At 65.3% G+C, this 23,566-nt stretch overlaps 1 protein-coding gene across 1 annotated transcript; it reads right to left on the bottom strand.

Annotated features, from left to right (window-relative positions):
- Positions 1-3,289: 3,289 nt before the first annotated feature.
- On the bottom strand, positions 3,290-22,371 carry HIC2 (HIC ZBTB transcriptional repressor 2). The gene is made up of 3 exons (XM_055404892.2): positions 22,282-22,371; positions 9,967-10,064; positions 3,290-8,850 (listed from the first exon to the last, which is right to left on the bottom strand). Exons 2-3 carry the CDS (start codon positions 9,990-9,992, stop codon positions 7,038-7,040), a joined length of 1,839 nt encoding a protein of 612 aa, XP_055260867.2. The 5' UTR covers positions 9,993-10,064; positions 22,282-22,371; the 3' UTR covers positions 3,290-7,037.
- Between the last annotated feature and the right edge of the window lie 1,195 nt (positions 22,372-23,566).

Below are 23,566 nucleotides of genomic sequence, written 5' to 3'. Positions count from 1 at the left end.
GCCTGGGCGGTGGGGACCGGGGCAGCAGGAACCATGGCAACAGACCCCCAGTCAGCGCTCCTGCCCTTTGCTCCCAGCAGACCCGCCGATGGAAGCACCTGCCTGCCTTCCCACCCGGCCCGCTGGCCTGGCTCTGCCCCTCCCCCAAGGACTCAGGTCCAAGGTCCTCCTCTGGGGCCTCCCTGCCCACCTGGGGGCCCCCACTGAGGGGCACAGCCCAGGAAGGGGGTGGTGCAGGGCTCCCCACCCTGTCTTCAGGACTGAGCCCAGCAGCTGCACACTCAATGCACCATCAGCTCAGGACTGTGTGGGATGCCAGGAGCTCAGCGAGTATCTGATTAGAGGAAGAGTTAGTGAACAAGCATAAAACCCACGCCTGTGGGGTTTTGTTTTTGTTTCCATATGTGAAACAGTTTTTGCCTGATGAGAGAGAAAAGGGGAATTCCCTGTGGTTAGGACTCCACACTCTCATTGCCAGGGCCCGGGTTTGACTTCTGGTCGGGAACTAAGATCCTGCAAACCTAAGTGAAGTGAAGTGAAAGTCGCTCAGTCGTGTCCAACTCTGCAACCCCATGGGCTATACATTCCATGGAATTCTCCAGTCTAGAATACTGGAGTGGGTAGCCTTTCCCTTCTCCAGAGGATCTTCCCAACCCAGGAATCGAATCCAGGTCTCCCACACTGCAGGCAGATTCTTTACCAGCTGAGCAACAAGGGAAGCCCCCCTGCAAACCTAGTGGCACAGCAAACTAAACAAGAGAAAGAGGATTTATAGAAACCCTGATGCATCAAACCCTGATGCACAGAGTCCCCGCGACGTGGGCCCACCAGCCAGCACCCGGCGCGACTCCCACTCCAGCCACGGGGAAGCTGCCTCAGTCCCGTAAACAGACCACGTGTTCTAAGGCCTCTGCTCTTGGCACAGGCTGTTCCCCACACGTGGGCGGCCCCCCACGTGTCTGTGGTCTGACCAGCTCCTCACAGCACTTCACCCGCCCGTTTACCAGGGAGTTGCTGACTTACCGTGACTGTGATGAAGTCTGTGTCCCCCATCAGGAAGGAGCCCTCAGAGCAAGTGCAGACAGACACTGGCCTGATCTCTGCCCAAGTCCTGGGAGGAAGGTTCTGGGGGCCCCATCGCCAAACAGGTCCTGGCATCTTGGGCTCCCGGTGGCCACGACCCAGGCGGCACCACACGCTTCTGCCAGGACCTGTGGCCAAGACAGCAGCACAGAGTGGATGGTGATGAGAGACCTTCTGGAAGCACAGGGAGACTCGGGAGGAGACTCGCCAGTTCCTTGGGGGTGGGGGGCACACCGTGGGGGTGACGCGACCCTATCCGTGCCTGCTGAGGGCAGCGGCGGCCTGCACGCTGAGGCAGGAGAGGACACTGGCCCTGTGAGCGGGGCCCACGGTGCAGGTGATGCCAGCACAGACGGAGGGCTGCTTGGGCCCCTGCAGTTACACGTGGAGGTCTGTGTGCCCCCCAGCATCTCAGAACGTGACTGTGTCTAGAGATGGATTTTAGGGTCGACCTTAACCCGGTCTGACCAGGATCCTCCGTCAAAATTCCCCAGGAAAATGATGTCCAACCCACAATTCCCCACCCAACCGAACGGTAGTCATAAACTCCATGTCACTTAAACATTTTTAACATTTTAAGTCTCAAAAACCTACCTCCCACGTGTGATCAGGAAGGTCCTGGAGGAAACACACATCACCCAAGGGAAGAACACCTGGGAGCCAGAAGCCAGGACCGCGGATGCAGGACAGGAAGCCGGGACCTCAGCCCAACCTGTGCGGAACAGCAGGCTCGGGAATCGTGTCCGATTCCGTGGGAAACTAGCCCGGGAGGCATTTCAGGGCGAAAAGGTGGAGAATTGAAAAAATATGATCATTATTAAGCCTCCAGAAACATAAAAAGGGCCAATATACTCGCTGGCCCAGGAATAAACAAACGTGCGCCGCGATGGCCATCACGCACGCGCAGTGCGCCGGGACCGATCAATGACTGCGAGCGCGGCCACAACCGCTTCGGCTGCCTCCGCTCTGCGACTCAGAGGTGCATGCCACGGAGACCGCGTGGCCCACCACTTACTATCTGGCGCCTTTCCGGGGAGAGTTTGCCAAGCCCCAGGTCACACTGCCCGCCTGGTAACTTACTCAGGGGTGTGAGAGGAGGGGAAGAGGGCAGAGATGACCCGCGGTGATCACCTACCCTGCGGCCAGCATGTGGCGGTGGGCTTGAAAGGACCAGAAACCATGCTAAGGCTGAGACTGCAGTACTTTGGCCACCTCATGCGACGAGTTGACTCACTGGAAAAGACTTTGATGCTGGGAAAGGTTGGGGGCAGGAGGAGAAGGGGACGACCGAGAATGAGATGGCTGAATGGCATCACCGACTCGATGGACATGAGTTTGAGTAACCTACGGGAGTTGGTGATGGACAGGGAGGCCTGGCGTGCTGTGATTCATGGGGTCGCGGAGAGTCGGACATGACTGAGCGACTGAACTGAACTGAACTGAAGAGCCATTATTCAAACTATCTTTGAGTACCGCTTTTGATAAACCAAAAAAATAAAAACCCTTTTTTAAACAGCTGAACAGAACTTACCGAGGGGTACAGCAGCAATGGCCGTGCTTTCTCGGGACCGGTCCACCGCAGGCCTGTAGCCGCCTGTGGTCCCTGCAGTCCGGGGCCGAGCTGGAGGGATACCCTCCCAGCCCCAGGCCATCCCTCCTCCTGGGTCTGTCTCCACCTGGGAACCCCACCTGGGTTCAGGTGGGACAGTCCTCCAGGAAATGGAGCCTATTGCATTGACCCTGGAGGTTAAGCTCACCCCCTCTCCCACTCCCCTACCAAGTGACCAAGGAGGGGTGGGCAGGAAGAAGCTGGCCCCTGCCCGATCCCGCTGCCCCAAAGGTGGTGCTGGGCACCCTGCCAGACCTCCTCATATCCTGGTGAGGATAGCGACCCTATCCGTGCCTGCTGAGGGCAGCGGCGGCCTGTACCCTGAGGCAGGATCCTGACCAGGTCCATGGCCCATCTACACACCCCCCGCTTCTCAAACCACCTCAGCTGGCTTGAGCCACTGCCCAGCTCACCTGCCACCAAGTAAGGACCCAGGCCCCTCTGAAACTCACTCTTAGGACTGAGGTGGGCAGATGCCCACCCCCTCCCCAACCTTACAACCCAGCTCCCACCTCCCAGGCCCTGAAATCACCAGACAAAGAAAAGCAGTTGGTCATTTAGCGAAAACAGCCAGGGACAGAGACCTCACACAAGTTTTGAATCAAGCTTTTAATGAAAAGATCATAAAATAACAGTATCTCGTCACTGTACATTAAGACTGCACGCTCTGAATGGAGATATCAGTGACCAGCTTTATGACACTGGAGAGCTGCTCCCCGCAGCTCTGACCTGAATTATTCAGACTCTGGAGGGAGGTGAGGGCAGTGTAGTGCCTGAAAGCGGCAGTGGCCAGCACAGGAGTGCGATCGCAAGCCCCCTTCCTGGGAAGGGCACCTAGCAGGACTGAGTCCGCCTCCAGTTCCCGGTCAAGAAACAGCGAAACCCCACACCCCCTCTCCGATGAGGTATTTGTGAATGGGCCAGCGCCCAACCTGGGCTCCCCCGGGGAGGGGGGAGAGGGAAGCAGTGGTGGGTGGAGGCAGGGGGCTCCCCTCAGCACCTGGCCCCATGGGGCCCCGCCGTGCGGCGGGGAGGAGCCCCGGGGACCCTCCCTGCCCCGAGTGAGGTCTGTTATGCAGCATATTTGAGGTCAATAAATTACAGCAATAAATAGCAAGGTGAGGTAGGGGGAGGGGCCCCCGATATAAAGTCGCAGTGGGGTGACAAGCCGGGGGACCCGGGCAGCCGCGACTCCACGGCGCACCCCCACCCCCTGATGTGGAATGTCACACCGGGCTCTGGGCCGGCCCGCTCCACCCCTCCAGGCATCAGATTCGCGGGCTCGGTGACCACCGCCGCCCGGGGGAGCGGGGCCCTTGGTCCCTGCACGAGGCACCGCCAAAGGCCCGGCGCTTCTGCTTTCGTCCCCAAGGCGCGGGGAAGGGCGGGCGGCCCTGCCCTCCTGGCTGCCCAGGCCTCGCCCCGGCCCGGGATGGCTGCCGGGAGGGCGGCCGGGGCCCACCCGCCCCAAGATCGATCGCACTCCTGTTAGCGGCCAGTCCAGTGAATACTGACGGGTGGGGCAGGCGGACAGCCGGCGCCCCCGGGTGGCGGCCGCCGGGAACGCACCCGGCTGCGTGAGGTTCTGGGTCCAGAGTGTCCGTTTCACAGGCTGAGGTGTATGGCTACGCTGCGCGTCTCTGAGATTCAGATCTGCTTAAAGGTCTGTCTTCTCTTCTTTACCTTTGTTTTTTGCAATCCTGGAGGAGCCTCGGCGGCAGGCTCGGTCTCGCGGGGGAGCGTGCATGGCGTGGCGGAGCCCGGCCTGCCGCTCACCCCGAGTCTGGGAAATAAATACATTCATCACCGCACAAACATTGATACAAAAACAACACTGTCCCGAGTGCTTGCACCGTCTGTGTAGGTAAGGACCTGCCCAGGGAGCCCTCCCACAGCTGGACCCGCTGGAGTCTCAGCGGGGCTATGCGAGAGTCCTGGCTTTTTGGCTTGAGGGACCCTCACATCAACCCAGCGGGGGTCTCACGGGCAGAGCAGCAGGACGGGATGCACCTCCATCCCGGAGCCCAAGCCCAGACTCAGGTCCTGCGGCCACAGCCGAGGCTGCCCTGCTGTGCCAGCTGGCTGGGACCACTCGGCCTGGCCAGGAGGCCCGGGGGCCAGTCGGTGCGGGCCCCGGCTCTTTGGTGCCAGCTGGGCTGGGAGGAGGGCCCCGCGAGGCCAGGGCCTCCACGCCGCCCACCCCCGTGGCAGTCCCCCTGTCTGTAAGCCCTCCGGGCCAACTCAGGGCCTCGGGCGGAAGGTGGGGGCTCACTGGGACTGGCCTTACAGCTGCTGAGGTCTGAAACTGTAAAAGTTTATGTAAACAATGAGATAAATATATTACTATCTTTTTTTCTGAGCCCATTGAGGTTCCATATGCATTCAAAATGTGCTTTGGTTTAAAAAATAGCTTTTGTGAATTTGGGTGTGAGCTTTTTTTCTTTTTTTTAAATCCTTTCCTACATGACATCTGCTATTTTGTTTCCTGTTTCTCCGAAACATTCAGGAATTAAGTGACTAAAGCAGAGAACTGTAAGCCGCCCTGGGCCTCCAATGGCCTAATCTCCTGGTGAGGCTGACACACATATCCACGCACACACTCACGAGCACACACTCCCCGTGAAACCAAGGGAAAAGGAGAACAAATCCAAGTGTCCTGTGAACCCCACCCCGCCCCACAAACCCTTTACGTCTTAAATAAGAAACTAGTGTTTTGCTTTCTTGTTAAAATACAGAGAAGGCTCGGTACAATACTCAGGTGGGTACAATACTGCGTCGCACGAAGGTCACCTGAGGGCCTCTACGCCCGTCCCTGAAGCTCTGCCCTGAACCACCTGCTTTACCGGGGCCGCGCCCACGGGTGTGTGTGCAGCTCCCGCTACAGACTTTTGTCGTGTGGCTTAAGTGCTGATGGAGGGGGGAGTCCAGCGAGCAGAGGGGCTGGAGGGGTCCTGCCTGACTTACTGGAACAGGCGTCCCCAGAGGGAATGGCAGCAGGCTCAGCAGGGCCCCGCACGGCCTGAGCCCTCTCCCCACGCCCTCCACCCGGGTCCCTGGTTTCTGCTGGAGGGTGTCTGGAGGGGGGAAGGTATGACTCCGGAATTTTTGGTCTGAAATTAAAGTAGAAAGAAAAGAGAAGAGATAAAAGCAGGAAGCAAAATGAAGGAGATAAAGCCGCTGGTCCAGCCCTGTGGCTGCAGCTGGCTGAGGACAGCCGGCCGACCTCGTGCCTTGGAGCGAGCCTCCAGAGCCCTGGAGGTGTCTGAGGCTGATGGAGCCAGGGCAGGGATGGGACTCAGGGTGAGCCCATGGTGGCCGCCAAGGTGAAGGGGGCCGGGCATCAGCCAGGCTGACTGTGCTGCTCTCCGGAGGGCAAGCCCTGGGGGCCCCGGGGCCCGGGTGGGGAGGGGCTCACTTCCTCCCCTGCTCCCCAGGCAGCGGAGCGGCCACGCCCGCTGGGCCCGGTCAGGGCGGAGGCTGGCCAGACGTCCACGAGACACGCAGGCGCCCCTGCTAACGGGGCCCAGAGAAAAACACAAGTGTCGTGACCACAACTGCCATCACCAACCACGTCCTGTTCAAGAGGTAGCAAAGGTCAGAAGTCTCTCCACCTTGATGGGGGGGGAGGGGCGAGACATGATCCACACGCACGCTGCACGCACACACACACGGAGAAAATGGAAACGTACCGACCCTGCACCGTGGCCAGCCCCCCCACCCCTCCCGCCCCCTAGACCTTCCAGTTCCCACACTCACATACACGTTACAGGGGGTTTTCTCATAATCAAAACAAGTACCTCTAAACAAAGAAGATTCCTGGGCAACTATGGGAAAGCACTCTCCTGAGGCGGCTGGGGGGCTCGAACCCAGGGGAGCCTTTGGCCGAGAGGGGCTCCTGAGCCCAGAGGGTGGGCCCTGGCCGCAGCCGGGCGGGGTGGGGCGGCGCCCCGTACATTCAGTCTGAAGACCCAGGCTCAGCCCGGAGGGGCCAGGAGTAAAAGAAACTTGTTGGTTTTGGTTTAAAAAACAAAATTCAAAACGAAGAACAGAACAGATCAGTAGGAATGACAGCCACGCCAGCCCGGAGGGCTCCTTAGCTGTGGAGAGGTAGGCGGTGGGGGCCGCCGTCCCAGCGCCACTGAGCGGTGACCCCTGGCTCGGGGAGGGAGGGCGCGGGCCCCTCCCTCCGGCACCGCGCTCCGCAGGGCCAGGCCGGCCCCAAAGCCCCGCCCCGCCCGGTGTGCGGACCCCTGGGATCCACCCCGCAGACGCCCGGGCGGGCGGGCCGGGGGTGGGCAGCAGGGCCGAGGATTAAAGCTGTGGGGGCCGCCGCGGTCTTTGGCTTCTAGGAGGGGGCGGCGTGCATGCGCAGGTGGCTGATGAGGTTGCGCTGCTGCGTGAACTTGCCCCCGCACAGCTGGCACTCGTAGGGCTTCTCGCCCGAGTGCACGCGCATGTGCTCGGTGAGGCGGTACTGGCGCGTGAAGCGCATGCCGCACTCGCCGCACGCGAAGGGCTTGAGGCCCAGGTGGCTGCGCATGTGGCGCGTCATGGTGCCGCGCTGCGTGAACATCTTCCCGCAGATGCCGCACGGGAAGGGTCGCGCCAGCCAGTGCGTCTTCTCGTGCTGCCGCAGCGTGGCCGCGTCCTTGTAGGTCTTCTCGCAGGCCGAGCACTTGAAGGGCCGCGGCCCGGCCGCCAGGGACGCGCTGGGCGCCGACAGGTCCTCCGCCTCCTCGTCGGCGCCCGCGCTGCCCGTCTCGTAGGCGCCGCCCTCCTCCTTGATGAGCAGCTCCTCCTCCGCGTGCGTCTCCACGTGCGCATTGAGCTGCTCGGAGCTGGGGAAGCCCTTGGCGCAGGGGATGCACACATACAGGTTGTCGCCGTAGGGCACTGGCTCGTAGCCCTCCTGCCGGTACACGTAGGGCGCGCCGGCCGGGCCGCCTTCGCTCCCGCTCTGCGCGCTGTCCTCGCTGCCGTCCTTGCCGTTCTCCTCCTCCTCCTTGCAGGGGTACGGGGGCTCCCCGAAGGGCCTGCCCGCCGCCGCGCTGCCGGCCAGGATGCCATTGGGGACCCTGTCACCCAGCCCTTCGGCCTCCTCCCCCGGGCACGGGCCCTTGGGCGCCACGTCCCTGCGCTCAAATGGGGAGGCGGCCGCGGGCTCCTTCCTGGCCCACTCCTTCTTTCGGGCCGCGTGCCGGAGGCTCTTACGCGGGGGCGGCCCGCCCGGCCCCTCCAGCAGGCACAGTGGGCTGTCCTCCGCCCCCTCCAGCTCCATGGGCTCACTGAGGGCACCCCCCAGCTCCGGGTAAGAGGCACTGTTGGCGACGGGAGGGGCGGAGGTCGAGAGTGGGGAGCCCTCCTGGCTGTCGCTCAGCTGGGCTGGGTCGTCGGAGGTGAGGGAGGGCCCAGGGGTGGCGGGGGGCAGCGGGGGGCTCTTCTTGGACAAGTCCAGGCCCAACTCCTGCTCACAGCTGCCGCTGCCCCCGCCCCCATTGGTACTACAGCCGCCCAGGCCGGCCTCCCCGCTGCCAGGACAGACAGGCCGGCCCAGGCCATGCACACCCTCCTGGCTCAAGCCGCCCAGGAAGAGCTCGTCGTCGGAGCCTTTGGCCTGGGAGAGCTCCTGAGGGGCCCCTTTGCGCCCGTCCACGAGGCCCGGGTAGCGGGTCTGGATGACTGAGGCCGTGGCCAGCCGCTGGCTGCGGGGGGGCCGCCCCAGGCCGGCGCTGCCCCGCCCAGAGCCGAAGGGCTTGCCGGCTCTCTTGAGCTTGCGCCGGCAGAGGGCCGCCAGCTCGGGCAGCTGGAGGTAGCTGGCGGCGGTGAGCAGCGTGCTGAAGTTGGGCTCGGCCGGCGGCTCGCCCGGCAGCAGGCGGCCGGTGTAGATGAAGTCCAGGATCTGCTGGAACACCGCGGAGCTGACCATGTCCGTGTCCAGGCTGATGAGGTTGTCGTGCAGCACCAGGGACTTGAAGTAGACACTGCTGGCGGCCAGCACGTTCTTGTGGGCGCGGAAGACGGCGTTCTCCACCATGACGATGACATCACACAGGAAGCCCTGAGTGCGCTGCTGGTTCAGCTGCAGCAGGAGCTGCTTCGAGTGGCTGGGCAGCTCCATGTCGGGCCCCATGTCCCCGCGCCCTGCCCACACGCACCACCTGCGGGCACGAGCAGACACACACACGTCAGCAGGGGCCCTCCTGGAGCCTCCCCCCAGGCTGCCCACCCGCCGCCAGCCCATCTGTACACTTGAAAATGCAGGGACAACGGGGGGCACACGTGCAGGGCAGACAAACCGGAGCTCCGTCCCCTAGAGGAAGGTGACCCCACACCCAGACGGACCCGTGGGTGAGCAGCAGGGATCACGAGGGGACAGAAGCCCCTGGTAGACACAATCGCCCGCGTGGCTGTGCAGCAGCCTGGCATTCTGGTCCAGCCGGAAATCAGATCTGCACACAGAGTCACCCAGCGTGCACTGAAGCTGTCTTCTAATCGAATACCACGAGGGCAGGTAGGACCCACAGCCTCCAGCAACGTCACGTGACGTTGCAGCACGTGGCTACAGTCCGGCCATTCCCCCACCCCCCACCCCCCAGCCTGTGCCTCTGTGTGCCAAGCAGGAGAGGTGGCCTGGCCAAGCCTGGTACTGCAGGCCCTAGGGCCTTCCTGGGCAGGGCAGGTTGTCTGAGCCTGGGAAACCCCGCAGGCTGGCCAAGATGCACCGGGAGGAATTCTCGCTGGGGAACGACCGTGCAGAGAGCCCCACTGTGGTTGGGCGGAGGCTGTGCGTGGGGGTGGCTGCGCCAGGCCACAGCCCTGCCCCTCCTGCTCCTCGGGCGCGCGTGCCCACCCACAGGGGCCTTCGTGTCCCTGCATTCAGGGCCCAACCCGGGAGAAGAGCGCACTGCCCACCTGCCGTCCCACCCTGGCCCACACCTGGCCCTGTCTGCAGACAGGGAAGCCCCCGCATCCCTGTCCACCCGGGAAGGCTCTGCACACAGTGCCCACGTGGGCCGGCACTCGGTTCCCCAGGCGCCAGTCCCCTCCCTGCCCTGGCCAGCCAGGGGGACAAAGAGCCCAAGGCACGGAACACCTGGCTGGGAACGCTGAGGGCAGGAGGGCCCCTGAGCCCACAGCCCCTCCTCCCCCATGCTGCCAGCGCTGCCCGCACACAAAGGCTAGCGGCCAGCACGCAGGCCAGGCGCTCAGCTGCCCGGAGTCCCCAGGAGGAGCAGACCCCGCCCCCCACCGCACCCCCAGCCCCCCCAGCCTACCGGAGTGCCAGGGGCCCAGAAACCATGTGAGCAGCAGCCAGGGGGGGTGGCCTCCTCGAGTGTGCAGCCTCCCTGGGGGTGCATCAATGCCTCCTCACCTGTGGAGAAGGTGGACACAGTTATTACCACACAAGGCCTCGCAAGGAGGGAGGAGCGGCTCAGGGCCGGAGCCAGGCTCCCGTCTGCGGCAGGGTCTGGATGTCCGGACAGCTGGGCAAGAGGCAGCAGCCACAATGCCTGCAGCCCTGCTGGTGGCAGGAAGGAGGCAGGTGTGGGGTGCTCGGCTGCACCCCCTTGGGAAACAGGGTGCTCCAGGGGCCGCCTCGGTTGGGGGAGTGGGGGGGCAGGCGCGAAGCTCTGGGCGGGCGGGCGGGGTGGCAGGCGGCCTGGGCAAGGCCCTTCTAGGCTGGCCACATTTACATAACAAAAGGTCAGAAATGGAGGCGCTGGTGCAGCGGGCTATTTATAAGATCCAGTCTCAACCGCTTCTAGCTCCCCAGCCCCCTGCCCTGCCCTTCCCTCTGGGTCTGCGCTCGCCCCCTCCCTGCCCAGAGCCCAGCCCCCTCCTGCCCAACCCAGCCTGACCACATGGCCCTCGCAGGCTCGCCCTTTGAATACCAGCCCGCCAAGGCTGCTGGCAGCTGCCGCCAGATGCGGGAGGGCTTCCCGGCCCCCCAGAGCTTCAGGTCCTGGGAGAGGGGTCCCGAGGTCCAGGTTGCTTGCCCCCCACCGCAGCAGGCCTGGACACCCTGGGCGTGGAGCCAGGCAGGGGGCGGTGACCTGAGCCCAGAGCCCCTCCTGGTGTGCCCCTCCCCCGCCTAGGGCCAGGGCGGCCCGGCCGGTCCTCAGGAATGTGCCCAGACCCGGGGTGCGGGATGGCCAGGAGGCCTCACTCCAGCCTGCCAGCTGTCTCCTGCCCCGAGCACGGCTCCCTGCTGGGTGGTCAGGGAGGGGGCCGGCCTGGCTTGCCGGCAGCACAAGGCCCGCTGGTGTGGGGCCGCTGCCCAGCCTGGCAGGAGCCACCATGGGATGGAATGGCCCTGCCGCCCCACCCCATGCTGCTGCCCACCTCAAGCGCCCACTCTACCATGCTCAGGGCCCGGGCAGATGGACAGGTCAGAGAGGTGGGCTGGGGGTTGTCCCCGCTAGGCTGACCCTAACACCGCCCCCCCCCCCCTGCCAAGGAAGGGGTTTCTTGTGAACAGAGGCCCTGGGTGACTTTCCCAGCCCTCTGCTTCCAGGACCGCTCGCACAGGGCTGCTACTTGCTGACCGACAGGTCCTGGCTGAGGTTCCGGGTGCCCTTCCTCCCCCCAGCTCAGGCCTCAAAAAGCCCAGGTGGCCAGCCCACCCCCCAAAGAAGGCCAGGCCCTACAGAGCAGGGAACCCAGGCCTCGTGGGGGGCCTCTCCTGGTGCCCAAGAGGGCAGGAGGCGGTGAGAGAAGCCCTCAGGTGCTTCAGCCGGATTCCACAGCAGCTGGTCCAACTCGGCCTGGACCACCACGGAGCCCGGAGCCAAGGAGGCTGAGCCCAGCTCTCGGGCTGCCCCGTCCTTCAGCCTCTGGGTGGAAATGCCTGGGAACAGCGGGCAGCCCTGCCTTGCTGGGGCCTGGCGACAGGCGCCCCTCTCTCCAAGCAGAGAAGAGGGCATCCCAGCCAACCTCCAGCCCACCAGGGGGCCGTGGGCCCCTCAAGATGCCCACTACCTGGCTGTGGCGCCCCAGGACCTTAAGCACAATGGGTGCATCACCGAGGCTGAGGACACACGCCAGCCGCTACCCCTCCAGCCTGGGTCCAGCTGGCCTGGCACTCCAGGTGTGGCCCCGACAGGAGTGAGCCGGGCCCTCTCGGGCTGCAGGAGGGGCACCTGGAGGCAAAGCGAGGCAGCCCTAGCCCCTAGAGCCCCACAAGCAACCTGCCCACAAGGAAGCCTCTAGGGCGCGCCCTCCACCTCCAGTGCAGATGAGACCGGGGCTCTGGCACTTAAGCAACCTGCCCAAGGTCACAGGACCAAGCCGGGGGCAGAGCCCCGCTCCAGACTTCGCCACCCAGGACGACCCTGGTGTCTCCTCCCACCAGGGGCAGGATGGGGTGCCAGGACAGCCCTCCTCTCTCCCCGTCCAACGCCCGGTTCGACGGCCTGCTGACCACCTACGGCCCACTGACTACCTCACCCCAGGGCCCGGGCCATGCCCACCGCTCCCTGGGGAACAGCCCTGTCCTCCGTGGCCTCTCTGGCTGCCCTGCAGGTGGGGCTGCTGGCGAGTGGGCCCCATGGCCCTGGTGAGCCCAGGCCTGGATGCCCGCCAGCCGCTCCTGGCTGGCCTCCCAAGACTGTCCTCCTGGAAAGCAACGGGCCCTGTGAATGCCAGGAACCCTGCACTCCTCCCGATGGGACTCCCAGAAAACAGATGCTGGGGCTCGGTCAGCGTGCTGGAGACGCGTTGGGACCCGGGGTGGGCCTCCCAACCTGAGCAGTGTGGGAGGAGGCGCCCACCCCACCCACCGCCTGCTCCCGATGCCCACAGCCCCTCTGTCCCACACCGGGCAGCCCACCCGGGGGGGCTCACGGTGCCACGTGACGCCTGGTAGGAGGCCACGGCCACCACGCCTGCTCTCTGAGGGAACCCTGCACGCGTGACCCCCACCCTCCTCCGCCTGCCCGTCATGCCCACCTCCATGACACAGGGCCTGCAGCTGGCTCCCCTCAAGGAGCCTCTGCCTGGTGGCTCCCGCGTCCGCTTTCTACTCACCCTGTGGGGTGTCAGGCCTGGTCCGGGGAGATTTGGCAATGCAGAAGGTCCGGCCTCACTCTGACCCCAGACCCATAACCTGCACACACTGGACTGTGGGAGACCAGCTTCCTAGTCCCCAGAAGGTCCGGAAGGCAGGACACCCAGCGACGGGGGTCAAGAGGAAGCATGCGGCCCCCAAAGGGAAGACACCTTTCCCATATAAACACGCCCGGAGTGACTAGGAAATGGGGCTCGGCTCCCAGGGCTGTCCTGGAAGCGGGACGGGGCCGCAGGCACGCGAGGGGTCGGGCCGCCTGCTGGGAGGGACCGGCACCATTGCCCACCTGCCCGAGGCACCTCCCAGGAGTCAGCGAGGCAGCTGCCCAGCCCAGGGCCCCTCCAGGACGCAGACTCCAACACCCCAAGTATAAAACAACCCGAGAAACTAGAAACCTCTCTCACACTAACCGACGACTCTCAAAGGTCCAAAAGCAATATAAACCGCACCACCTTCCATCACCACTTCTGTGTGCAAGACGAGAGAACGCGTCCCCACTGGACAACAGGAAGAACCCCCTCCCGGGAAAGGGCGGCCAACTCCTGCTCCTACGTGGCAGCAGAGACACCCCGGCAGCTGGCGCCCAGGCCCCACACCCTGCCCGTGACAGAATCATAGAAACAAAACCCAAACCGGATGGCAAACGGCAAGGACAGGGCTGAACCGGCTGGCTGAAGACGAAAGCAGACTTCTGGGCGGGAAAGAGAGCGCTCAGGCTTTAGAAAGACTGACACGGGAGGCGCACAAGCCCCGGGAGCCAGGCCAGTGCAGAGCGCCCAGCGGCGCGCAGGCCGAACCGGGGTCAGGAAGAGCTGATGACGGGCACGTCCTGCAGCTGCCAGCAAACGGGGAAGCAGGGCAGCCAGACCCCAAAGGGGCACAGGGGGCCCTGGGCAAGGTCAGAAGCAGGGGAGGACAGGAGGGGGGACCAGGGAGTGGACAGGACTCGAGGACACACAAGAGACTTCTGTTCTGGACGCAGGACGTGTGCCCACCTGGGAAGAGCCTGGGGCGCGGTCGCTCACAGTTGGCACGTTTCTTAGGGAGGGTCAGTGGAGGGCCGGTCCTAGGGCTGACAAGCAAGCCCACCCAATCCCAGACTAATCACAACAACCCGAGAGAAGAAACAGCCCCGACGGGAAGGAAGGAAACCCTGAGCCCACCTTCAGGACACCGAGAGACCACCTTCAAGCCTCTCAGAGGCAACTTCGCCCTCCAACGCAGGCAGTGTTGGGAGCGAAGACCCCCTCGTGCCTCGTGGCCAATAAACGAAAAGCTGAAGCCATACTGAAACAAAGTCAACCAAGACTTTAAAGACGGAGCACGTCAAAAAAAAAACCTTTACTGAAGGACGAAACCACCAGAAACGTCTCATCAGGGCAGATGGGCCGGCCAGCCGTGCACAGCACCGACCGATGGCACTCTAACCGTCCGGGGTCCAGCTGACACCTGCGGGGGATGGGGAGGGGCTCTGCACACCCTGGCAGGCACGCCCAGGAGGCACAGGCTGAGGCCCAGGACTGCGCTCAAAGGAGGCCACGAGCAGAAGGGTCTGCCCGGCCTGGAGGGCCTCCCACCACGGCCCAGGGCCTCGCCAAAGGTGACCACCAGGGTGCTCCGGTCCACGACCGTAAACACACGAGCAGACACATCTCAGGCACCCACCAGTTTTTAAAAAGCCATTTTTAAAGATAAAACTAGGGAACTGCTAAGGAACACACTACAGCCTGTGCCCTGGGCCTGAAGTGCCCGCGGGGGCGCTCAGAGGAGGTCCCACCTGTCCAGCAGGCCTTGTGGCCGACCAAACAGGAGAGGCCGAGCTCGGGAAGGGAGCGAGAGAGGAGGGTCCCCGGGACCCAGCGGGAACACACTCAGAGCTTCTTCAGACAGGACTGGAAATGCCGTCTGACGTTAAGGGGCTGCGTCCAGCAACAGAAGTGGACAGCCCTCGGCCCCAGGAAAGCGGCCCGAGGGGGTGGCCGTGGACTGCTGAGGCGCGGCAGAAAGCAGACCTGCCATGACCCGCGGGCCGGGCACAGAGACCCCCAGCAGGCGGCTGAGTCTCAGAGGCACGGACGGGGCAAGCCTGCCATCCAAGGACCCAGACAAGCGTGGGGAAGCGGTATGTGCCCACAGCTCAGAGGTGCGGACCCCAGGAGGGGCTACGAGCCGCTTCTCACAGAGGCGACGTGTGTGCGTGCCTCACACCACCACCTCAGGTCCATGACAGCCGGCGTGCTGGCCTCGGGGAGACCGAGCTTCCGGATCCAGGGAGGGGCCCCCCAGCCACGTGGCCAGGGACGCGGGAAGCCCGTGCAAACTGGGCCTTCAGAGGCCAGGCCCACAGGACGTGCCCAGGAGCGCCTCCCCCAGGAGCATGGCGGGAGCCGCAGGTCCAACCCAGGTGCCCCCACGACCTGGAGCCATTAGGCCCGAGTTATCTCCTCAAACCCAGGTCCATCCAGTCACGCCCCGGCTTAGGGCTCTCAATGGACTCCCAGGCCTGGATAAAGTCCACGTCAGGGCTGGTGTGTGGAGGGCTTCGAGAGGGCCGGGCCGCCCCTCCGCAGACCCCAGGCACGCCCGAGGGCCTCCACCTCCGAGAAGCACCCATCTCCCCCACCCGCCACCGGCACCCAAGGGGCTCCCAAGGTCAGGGACCCTGTGTGCCCCCCAGCTGGCAGGCGGGCCAAAAGGGACAGGCCGGGCTGAGGGGAGGAGGCCCCGCAGACGATAGCCAGCCTTCCTTGACCCGACACTTACACTCAACAAGCCTCTGACGCTGCACCTGTGACTAACTCACACCTGGTGGCACAGAAATCCAGCAGCCTACCCTGCGCTCACACCCAGCCCAAGTTTGCAACACCAAGCACTGGTCATTCAAAAAAACAGTCGCTCGCGGAGCTGATCAGATCTTCCGGATGTGGTTAAAGCGCACGGGTTCTTTCCGTCACCGCCGGCCGTGTCACAGGAGACGCAGAGGCCTTTCTCAAGACCCTCCCCAGCCACAGCACCGTCAGCTGTCTCCCTCCAGGGGGAGGCTCCCCATTCACCTGAGAAGAGGTCCCAGGTCTGAACCACCACCTTGTCCGTCAGCCCCTCCTTCATGAGCAGCGGCGGGCAGACGCGGTACTGTTACGGACACGGCCTGCCCTGCTCGCCCCAGAGAACGCTCAACACTGTGTCCCCTGGAGTTGAGGCTCACCGCTGGGCCTCCTGCACGGCCCCCAGAGCGGCAGCCTGGCCCAGGCACCCAGGGGAGCGCCACGGCTGGCACCGAGGCATGTGTCAGCGTGCAGATGGGGACCGGTGGGGAACGTCTGAGCATTCTGAGGGTCCTGGGGACCCAGGGGGCTGCAGGCCACGCTGACAACAGCTGTCGGCCACCATCTCAAACACTCCTACCCCCTCGCCGGGTACCACAGGGCACGTGGGGAAACAGGCTTGACGGCAGGGCCCGCTCCCCCAGCTCTCGGCTGTTCACCAAAGGCTGGAAACCCAGGTGAGGGGCCGCCCCTGGGAGGAGCAGTTTTCAAAAGCAAGAAAGGAATGCCACTTCAGGTGGTCTCCGAGAACAGTCTCAAAAGCAGGGCTCACCACCTACAGAGTGGGCAGCCCCGCGGGCCGGGCGCAGAGGTGGCAGAGGGGCAGGACGGGCTCCCGGGGCAGGGGTGCCGCCTGCCCAAGGCGCCAGGCCAGTCACCTGGCCCTTATCAGCGTCAGCTCGCATGGAATGCAGGCTGTGGAGAGCGCCCACAGCCTCGGGGCTCAGGCTCACCCACCACGGTTCCAGGGCACCCAGGCCCCACCCCACAAGGAGCCTCACGGCAGCCAGGATTGCCCTGACCCCCCAGGCCCTCTTCCCAGAGACGACCCCGCGCGCCCACGCTGCCAACACCTCGAGAAGGACCCACCAGCTCTGACCTGTCCTCCTGGAGGGGCACAGGCCCAGGCCCCAGTGGCGGAGGAGAAGGGCTGTTTCAGGAGGGGTCCTCCCAGCCCCGCGGCCCAGGGAAGCAATGCCAGTCCACACCCGGTCCTGGGCAGTCGTGGCCCCCATCCAGTGGAACCCCGGTGGCCCTCCAGCAAATGGGTTCACCGCCCATCGCTCTTGAGTGCAAGCCTGTCCCGCGGGCTCACTCTACCCCCAGAGCCATGCCAGCGGACTACAGACCACGTGTGGCGCCTGCCTGGGCTGCTCACACAGCGGGGCTTGCCCAGAGGTGCCCATGTAGGCCAGGCGCCCCAGAGGGAGCCCCGCCCTCTCACCCCGCCACCCCCAGCACCCCATCCGGAGCCACAGGCACCTTCTTCCTCTCGGTGTCCGCGCAGAGCTGCTGGGGAGAAACTGCCAGCCCCTCTCCACCAAAGGAAAGGGCCTTGGGTCCCAGGAGGGCGGGTGAGGAAGCTACACAGCCCAGAACCACTCCCTCTCACGGCAGAGCCCACGGGCCCCTCTGCCAGACGCGCGGGCCACAAAGAGCAGACAAGGGGCGCCCTGACTGCCCTGCAGACAACTCAGCCCCCGGCTGTGCTTCCTGCTCCGAAGGACACCAAGCGGGCCGCTGCCGCACTCGCCACACCCAGCAGCCCGGCCGCTCACCGCCCACCGCCCACCAGCAGCCGCCCAGAGCAGGCAGGGGCTGAGTGTCGGCTGCCCTCGGATGGAATGAGCCCGGGACAGAGGGGCCGGCCAGCAAGGCCTCACCTGAGGTTCTGCCCCCAGCACCCCTCCCAGCCCTCGCCCCACCTCCAGGCCCCGGTAAGGGGCTCCCTCACACACCTGCCCAGGTCACGACCTCAGGGACCCTCTCTCCCAAGCCCCTTGAGATCAAGGCAAGACAGAGGGGGCAGGACCAAGCTCCAGGGGCCCCAGCGGCAGCCCCAGGGGGCTTGTCTGGGAAGCAGGAAGAGCTCCCAGATCCCCACGCCTGGGGGCAGAGGACAACCAGGGCCTAAGAAGGTAACCCGAAGACCAGGGCCGGCCATCTGAGAGCCAAGCAGGGCCAAGAGCGGCACAAGGTTCCCGGGACCTCCTAGAAGGTGCTCCTCAGCACACACCAGCCTGGCGTCCCTCCCACAGCCACCTGGGAAAGAGGGGCCATGACAAGCGGGAGCCCCCCCCGCACTCGATGCTTCTCCAGGACGCTGGAACCCACAGGAGGATCAGCCGGCTGGGCTGGGCTCACTCTGTAAGCGAGACCCCACGGGGCAGTCTAGGACCACCTCTACTCGCCTAAGGGGACTCACCGCTCCCTTGACCCTGATATCTACAAAGATTCACCTCCTGCGAAAGCAGCTGTGGGATCCACTTCAAAGGCTTCAGGAAACATGGATATGTGGGCTCCAGGTGACCCCTGCAGGACAGAGCACCAGGGCCCCCACTGGGCAGCAGGCACTCGCGGCAAGGTGCAGACCCTGCCCATCACAGGGAAAGCTCCCCAGGAGCCGGGGGTGCCGCCCCAGCGTCCTGGCCGTCACTTCTGCGCCCCCTTCTAGTCCATTCTGCAGCTACTCACCAGAGCTCACTACTAGCTTCCAAATAGTGTAGACAGGAGAACCACAAGGCCAGTGGGCAGTCCTGCCCTTCAAAGGCCTGTGAGCAGGCTGAGAAGAAGGCCAAAGGGCGGCGACCCCAGCCTGAGCAAGGGAGATCTCCAGCCACCTGGGTGTACGTGGGGGGCGTTCCCAGGGCACCGGGGCAGCCCCTCCTCACTCCCGCGGACAACCCACCCCCGAGGTGCTTCTTGGGAATAAGCCCAAGGCCAAGGGGGCAGCGCAGGCCACGGGAGGCCACTGCGCAGGGTGACCACTCCAGGGCCGCAAGAGGCCCGCTCCCCAGCTGGAGGCCCCCTCCCCACAAGCCCGGCCCCGCCTTCCCTTGGGAGCCTTGGAATTCACAGGAGCGGGAGCGCCCCGGGCGCCCCCAGAGGCCGGCCACCTGCCCTTCCGGGCTCCTCCCTCCGCGCCCGCACCCACGTGCTCGGGGGGCGGCCCCTCAAAAGACGCAGGCAGGCACCGAGCACACCGGCGGCGCCGGGCGGAAGGGCCCGCTCCAGCCCCTAGGCCACGCCCCACCACACCCGCCAGGCAGGCGTCTCCGGGGGTCTGTCCGATGGCAGCCTGGCCACACCCTCCTGGGCCGCGCGCCGCGGGCCCTCCCCTCCTGGATGGCGCTGGGGCCTCGAAGCGGCTCCCTCTGGGTTTGACCCCCCACACACCGACCGAGCGCGCCGGGGGCCCACTCGCAACCCCACCCGCCCCCACCTGCTTTTCTGGCTCTGCCGCTCCCAGGAGCCCTCCCCCAGCCCAGGTCCCTAACCCTCGGGCGAGGCCCCTCCCAGCAGGAAGCGCAGCCCCGCCGCCAGGCGGAGTCAACCTGGCCCCGATGGCTGGCAGCCCCTAACCCACGGGGAGCCTGGCTGGGAAGTCGGAGTCCCCCAGCCCCAGGCTATGACTGAACCCCGGGTCCACGAGGGCGCTGCACCCGCAGCACAGCCTGGGAAACTTGCAGAGCCTGCAGCTCCTGGCCAAAGGCACACCGCTCAGAGGCACGGCTGAGCCTCAGAGATCCAGGCCAGCCCCGGGCTGGGCATCGCATCTGTTCTCAAAACACTTCGCTGAGCAGATAAAGGGCCCCTGCATGGCCTCACGGGTGCCCGACGGCAGCGGGAGCACCAGCTTCCTGAAAGAGGGCACCTACAGGGCCACCACGCTCCTGTCTCCCTCCTCCTGATGGAACCCTGGCCCCGCCTTCCCAGACCGCAGGGCTCCCCGTGAACACCCTCCTGCAGCCAGCCCGGCTCCCAGACCGCAGGGCTCCCCGTGAACACCCTCCTGCAGCCAGCCCGGCGGCCCACAGCACCTGCTCAGGTGCCCGGGGCACTCCCCCGGGTCACCCTGGGCTCCCAGAGACAGTGTGCCCAGCGGCTTCCCCAGGATGAGCTCTGGAGGGCCGCAATACGTGCCAATGAACTCCAGCTCTGTTCCCACTTTAGAAACACATTAGAGACACCGAGGCTCAGAGAAGCCCATCTAAGTCCAAGGCCGCTGGAGAGTAAACAGCGCTGAGGCCAGTGCCCCTCACTGCCCCCAGAGGCCCTCCTCAGTCAGGCGCCCGGGCCAGGACCGGAGGAAGCTGACCTGTGGTGTCGTCCCTGCAGATACAGCTGGGAACAAGAGCCCTCCCCACCCCAGGGATCAGTCCCTGGTGGGGGGGCACTGGCCCTCAACCCCGGTGGGCAAGGCAGGCCAGCCATGGGTGGGGCTGACTGCTGGAGGCCAACAGGCCGAGCAAAAAAGCAGGGCGGCGGGTCCCCTGGGTAAACTGGACTTTATTCCTTCCTCGCTCCTCGACGCTCCAGAACTGCCCTGACAGCCCTTGCACGGGGGCGAGCTGCAGCTCACAGACACTGCCCCCACCCCGCCACCACCTCCGGGCAGACAATGAGGACTGGAGGAAGGCAGCAGGCCTGTCAGCTCAATAATGCAAAACCCTGTTGCTGAGTCCACGACAGCTGACTTCAAGTGAATCGGAGATTGTGCTTATTAACAAAATGAGAAACCTGATCCATGGAAAGAAAACACTACGTAGGGATTAATCCAGGGCTGCAGCTTGTGGAGAAGGCCGGGCCGCTGGCCAAGACCGGGCAGGGAGCACAGGACACGACCTACCTGTCCCTGGCAGGTATCTGGCTGCAGGACAGGGCACATCACCTCCGCCCCCCTCCTTCCAGCAACTGCAGCAATCATTTCGGTTCTGCTTTAATTAAAGGCCTGGCACCCTCAGGCTGCTTCTTCCTCTCCCCAGAGCCAGCAACTGGAGGGAGGTTTTTCTTTTCAGGAATTACTTGTAAAAGCCGAATGACTAATACGCAAGTCCCCACAACTGGCAGGAAAACACTGCAGAGAGAAAGCCTGGGCGCAGCCCCAGCACTCGAGCCAAACAGCCGGAGGAGCTGGGCAGCGGGCGCTCAGCAACACCCCACAACGGGCCGCAGGCGGCTGGGAGCCCAAGGGAAGCAGACCAGCCTGGGAGCACTGCCGCCAAGGCAGGTGGGAAGCTCCCTGCCAGCCTTCCCAGGCTACCGCCTGCCCACAGGACCTCACAGGACTGAATCCCCTGGCAGGCAGGGCCACTTACTGCAGACCTCAAGTCTCAGCCTCTCACCCCCCTCCCCGTGGTACTAAGAGCCCGCTAAACCAGCCATCTCACCGCACAGCTTTGTCTCTGGAGGCCAGCCGGTGGCCAGCCCATCTGCCTTTTTTTTTTTTTTTTTTCAGACCACTGCAGCGACCCTGCTCTCTGCTGAGCGGAAGCCCACTCCCAGAGCCAGGGCTACAGACCGGCCACATGGCCTGTGCTCTTGAAAATGTCTGCTGAAAGGCCCAGGGAGCCCAGACGCTGGCAGATGGGAACGCAAGAGAAGAGTAAAGCCAGGAGCCAGGAAGCAATAAACGCTAGCTCCAGAAAGGGCCTGGTATGGGTGACCCGGCTAGAGCTCTGCGGCCGGGGGTGGGGGGCCTGGAGAACACCCCCAGCAGCTCTGGAAGGCCCCTCGGCTACCTGCCACCTCCCCCCTCACCCCCGCACAGCCATCCGTCCATCAGTCAACAATCTTCACCCACAGGATTCCTACGGGCACGGCTCGGCCCCTCCCCCCCGCCACAGATGTCAGAGAGAGGGGTGGCCTCCCCGGGTGACAACTCCTGCTGCCGGGGTTGGGGGGACCGGGACCCTCGCTTATCCAGATGTGCTTGGCAACTCCCAGGGGCGAAACACACCGGAGGTGGAGGGAACCCGAGAAACGCGGGATAAATAACTTCGAAAGCGTCCCGGCCCGGGCGGGTCCGCAGCGGGCTCACTTCCCCGGGGCCGACTCACCGCTGCTCTGGGTGGGGCCGCTGTGGAGCATTTTATCTGGGCCGCGCCCCCTCCTCCCCGCAAGTCACTACCCCGCGCCCCCCAGGGACAGGCATCGCCGCCTCGCCCCCCAACCACCCCACCCCAGCTCCGCCGGCGCGAATCCGCAGCGCGCGGGCAGATAAACCGAGAGCGACGCGCCGGGGCCCGCGGCCGCCCCCGCCCCCAGCCCGCCGCTTCCTGCCGGGCGGCCGCCGCAGCAGAGGTCTGGGGGCAGGGCCGCGCGCCCACCGCCCAGGCCCGGCCCCGGGGAGAGGCCCCTCGGCGCCGGCGCTGCCCCGCGCAGCCGAGCCCTGCGGGCCGCGCGCCGGGCGCCGCGAGCGGCGGCGGCGGCTGCGCGACGGGGCGCCCGCCTGTCAGGCGGCGCGGCTCCCGGGCCGCTCGCACCGGGGCGCGGGGCGCGGGCACAAAGAGCCGGCGCCGCCGCCGCCGCCGCTCGCCCCGCGCGGGGCTTTGTGCCGGCGCCGCCGCCGCCGCTCGCGCGCGCACACCCGCGGCCGGGGGTCCCGCCCCGCGCGCTCGGGCACCCGCGCCCGCGCCCCGCGAGCCCTGCGCGCGCCCGCCCGCGCCCCCCGCCCGGCGGCGCGCCCCGCGCCTCACCTCGTGTGCGTCGGCGGCGGCGCTCGCCCGCCAGCCGGCCGGCCCGCCCGCGGCCTCTTCTTGGGCGCCGCCCGCGCCCGCCCGCGCCGCCCGTCCGCCCGCCCGCCCCGCCGCCGGCTCGGCCCGGCCCGGCTCCCCGCCCCGCGCGCCGAGCGCCTCTCACAGCCGCCCGCCCGGCGCCATCTTGGAAGCTTGTGACGTCGCGCCGCCCGCTCACCCCTGACCCACATCTGAATGGGCGAGCGGCGCGGGGGGCGGGGCCTGCGCGGGGCGGGGCGGGGCCTGCGGGCGGGGCGGGGCGCGGGGCGGGGCCTGCGCGCGCGGCGGCCGCGTGGGGGAGGGGCGCGCGGCTGGGGCCCGGGGACCCGGTGTCCCCCCGCCCGCGGGTGCAGGGGCGGCGCCGCGACCTCAGCCCCGGAACGCCCGGCCGCACCCCGAGCAGGGGGCTCGGCCCCCCACGCTCGGAGCCGACCCCCCCGCCGCCTTGAGCCTGACCCTGACCCCTGGCACCCCCAGGTCCGTGCCCTCACCGCGGGCGGCTAGCGTGGTCCGCAGACGGCCTTGATCTGCCGAAGGAAGCCCCTGCGGCCCGCCGGCCCTACCTGCCCCGAGGGCACGGGGTCCCCCTCGCCGAGCCCAGCCGGCCCCTTCCGGTGGCTGCAGCCCCTCGCGGGCCCCTGGGGTCAAGCGACGCGCACAGGTTGGCAGGCGGGACCCAGGCTGTTCGGAGGGGCTGGAGCGGGCCGGGGACTGCGACGTGCTTTAGGGGGTCACTTGCTGGACCTCTCCTTACTTTGGACACCAGGTGAATATAGGACATCGCACCTGAAGTCTGGGAGGGACCCAAGTTTGCCGGCAAGACTAGAAGCGCGTTCTTCCAAATAAACTTGCACGTTTAATGAAACCCTAGTTGGACGGTTATCAGACTTAACAAAATTCTAACTTGACATGGAAGAGTAAACAGCCCCAGCTATCATTTCCCGCCTTGGGAACGAAAATAGGAACGAGGGTGGACTTGCCCTAACATATGAAAGCAAATAGTGAATGAAGCTAATGCACTCAATTCAGAGCACCCTAACCCAGAAACAGACAGGTTCCAGCAACAGTAAGAACGTGATGAAAAAGGAAGTATGGAACGTCAGCGGCGAATCTAAGACAGCCCAGGAATAAGCTCTCGGGGGCACTTATTGAAGAAACTACTGAAAAGCTGTCAACGCCCTACTAAACCAAAGACATGCAAATTAAAACTTTTGTTTGTTTGCTTTTTTAACAAATCAGAAATCAG

Source organism: Moschus berezovskii, chromosome 19 (genome assembly GCF_049115385.1).
Source record: "Moschus berezovskii isolate FMDL1 chromosome 19, NW_MosBer_1.0, whole genome shotgun sequence".
NCBI classification, from domain to species: domain Eukaryota; kingdom Metazoa; phylum Chordata; class Mammalia; order Artiodactyla; family Moschidae; genus Moschus; species Moschus berezovskii.
Note: the sequence above shows the minus strand (reverse complement) of the source record. Positions and strands in the feature narration are given on the sequence as shown.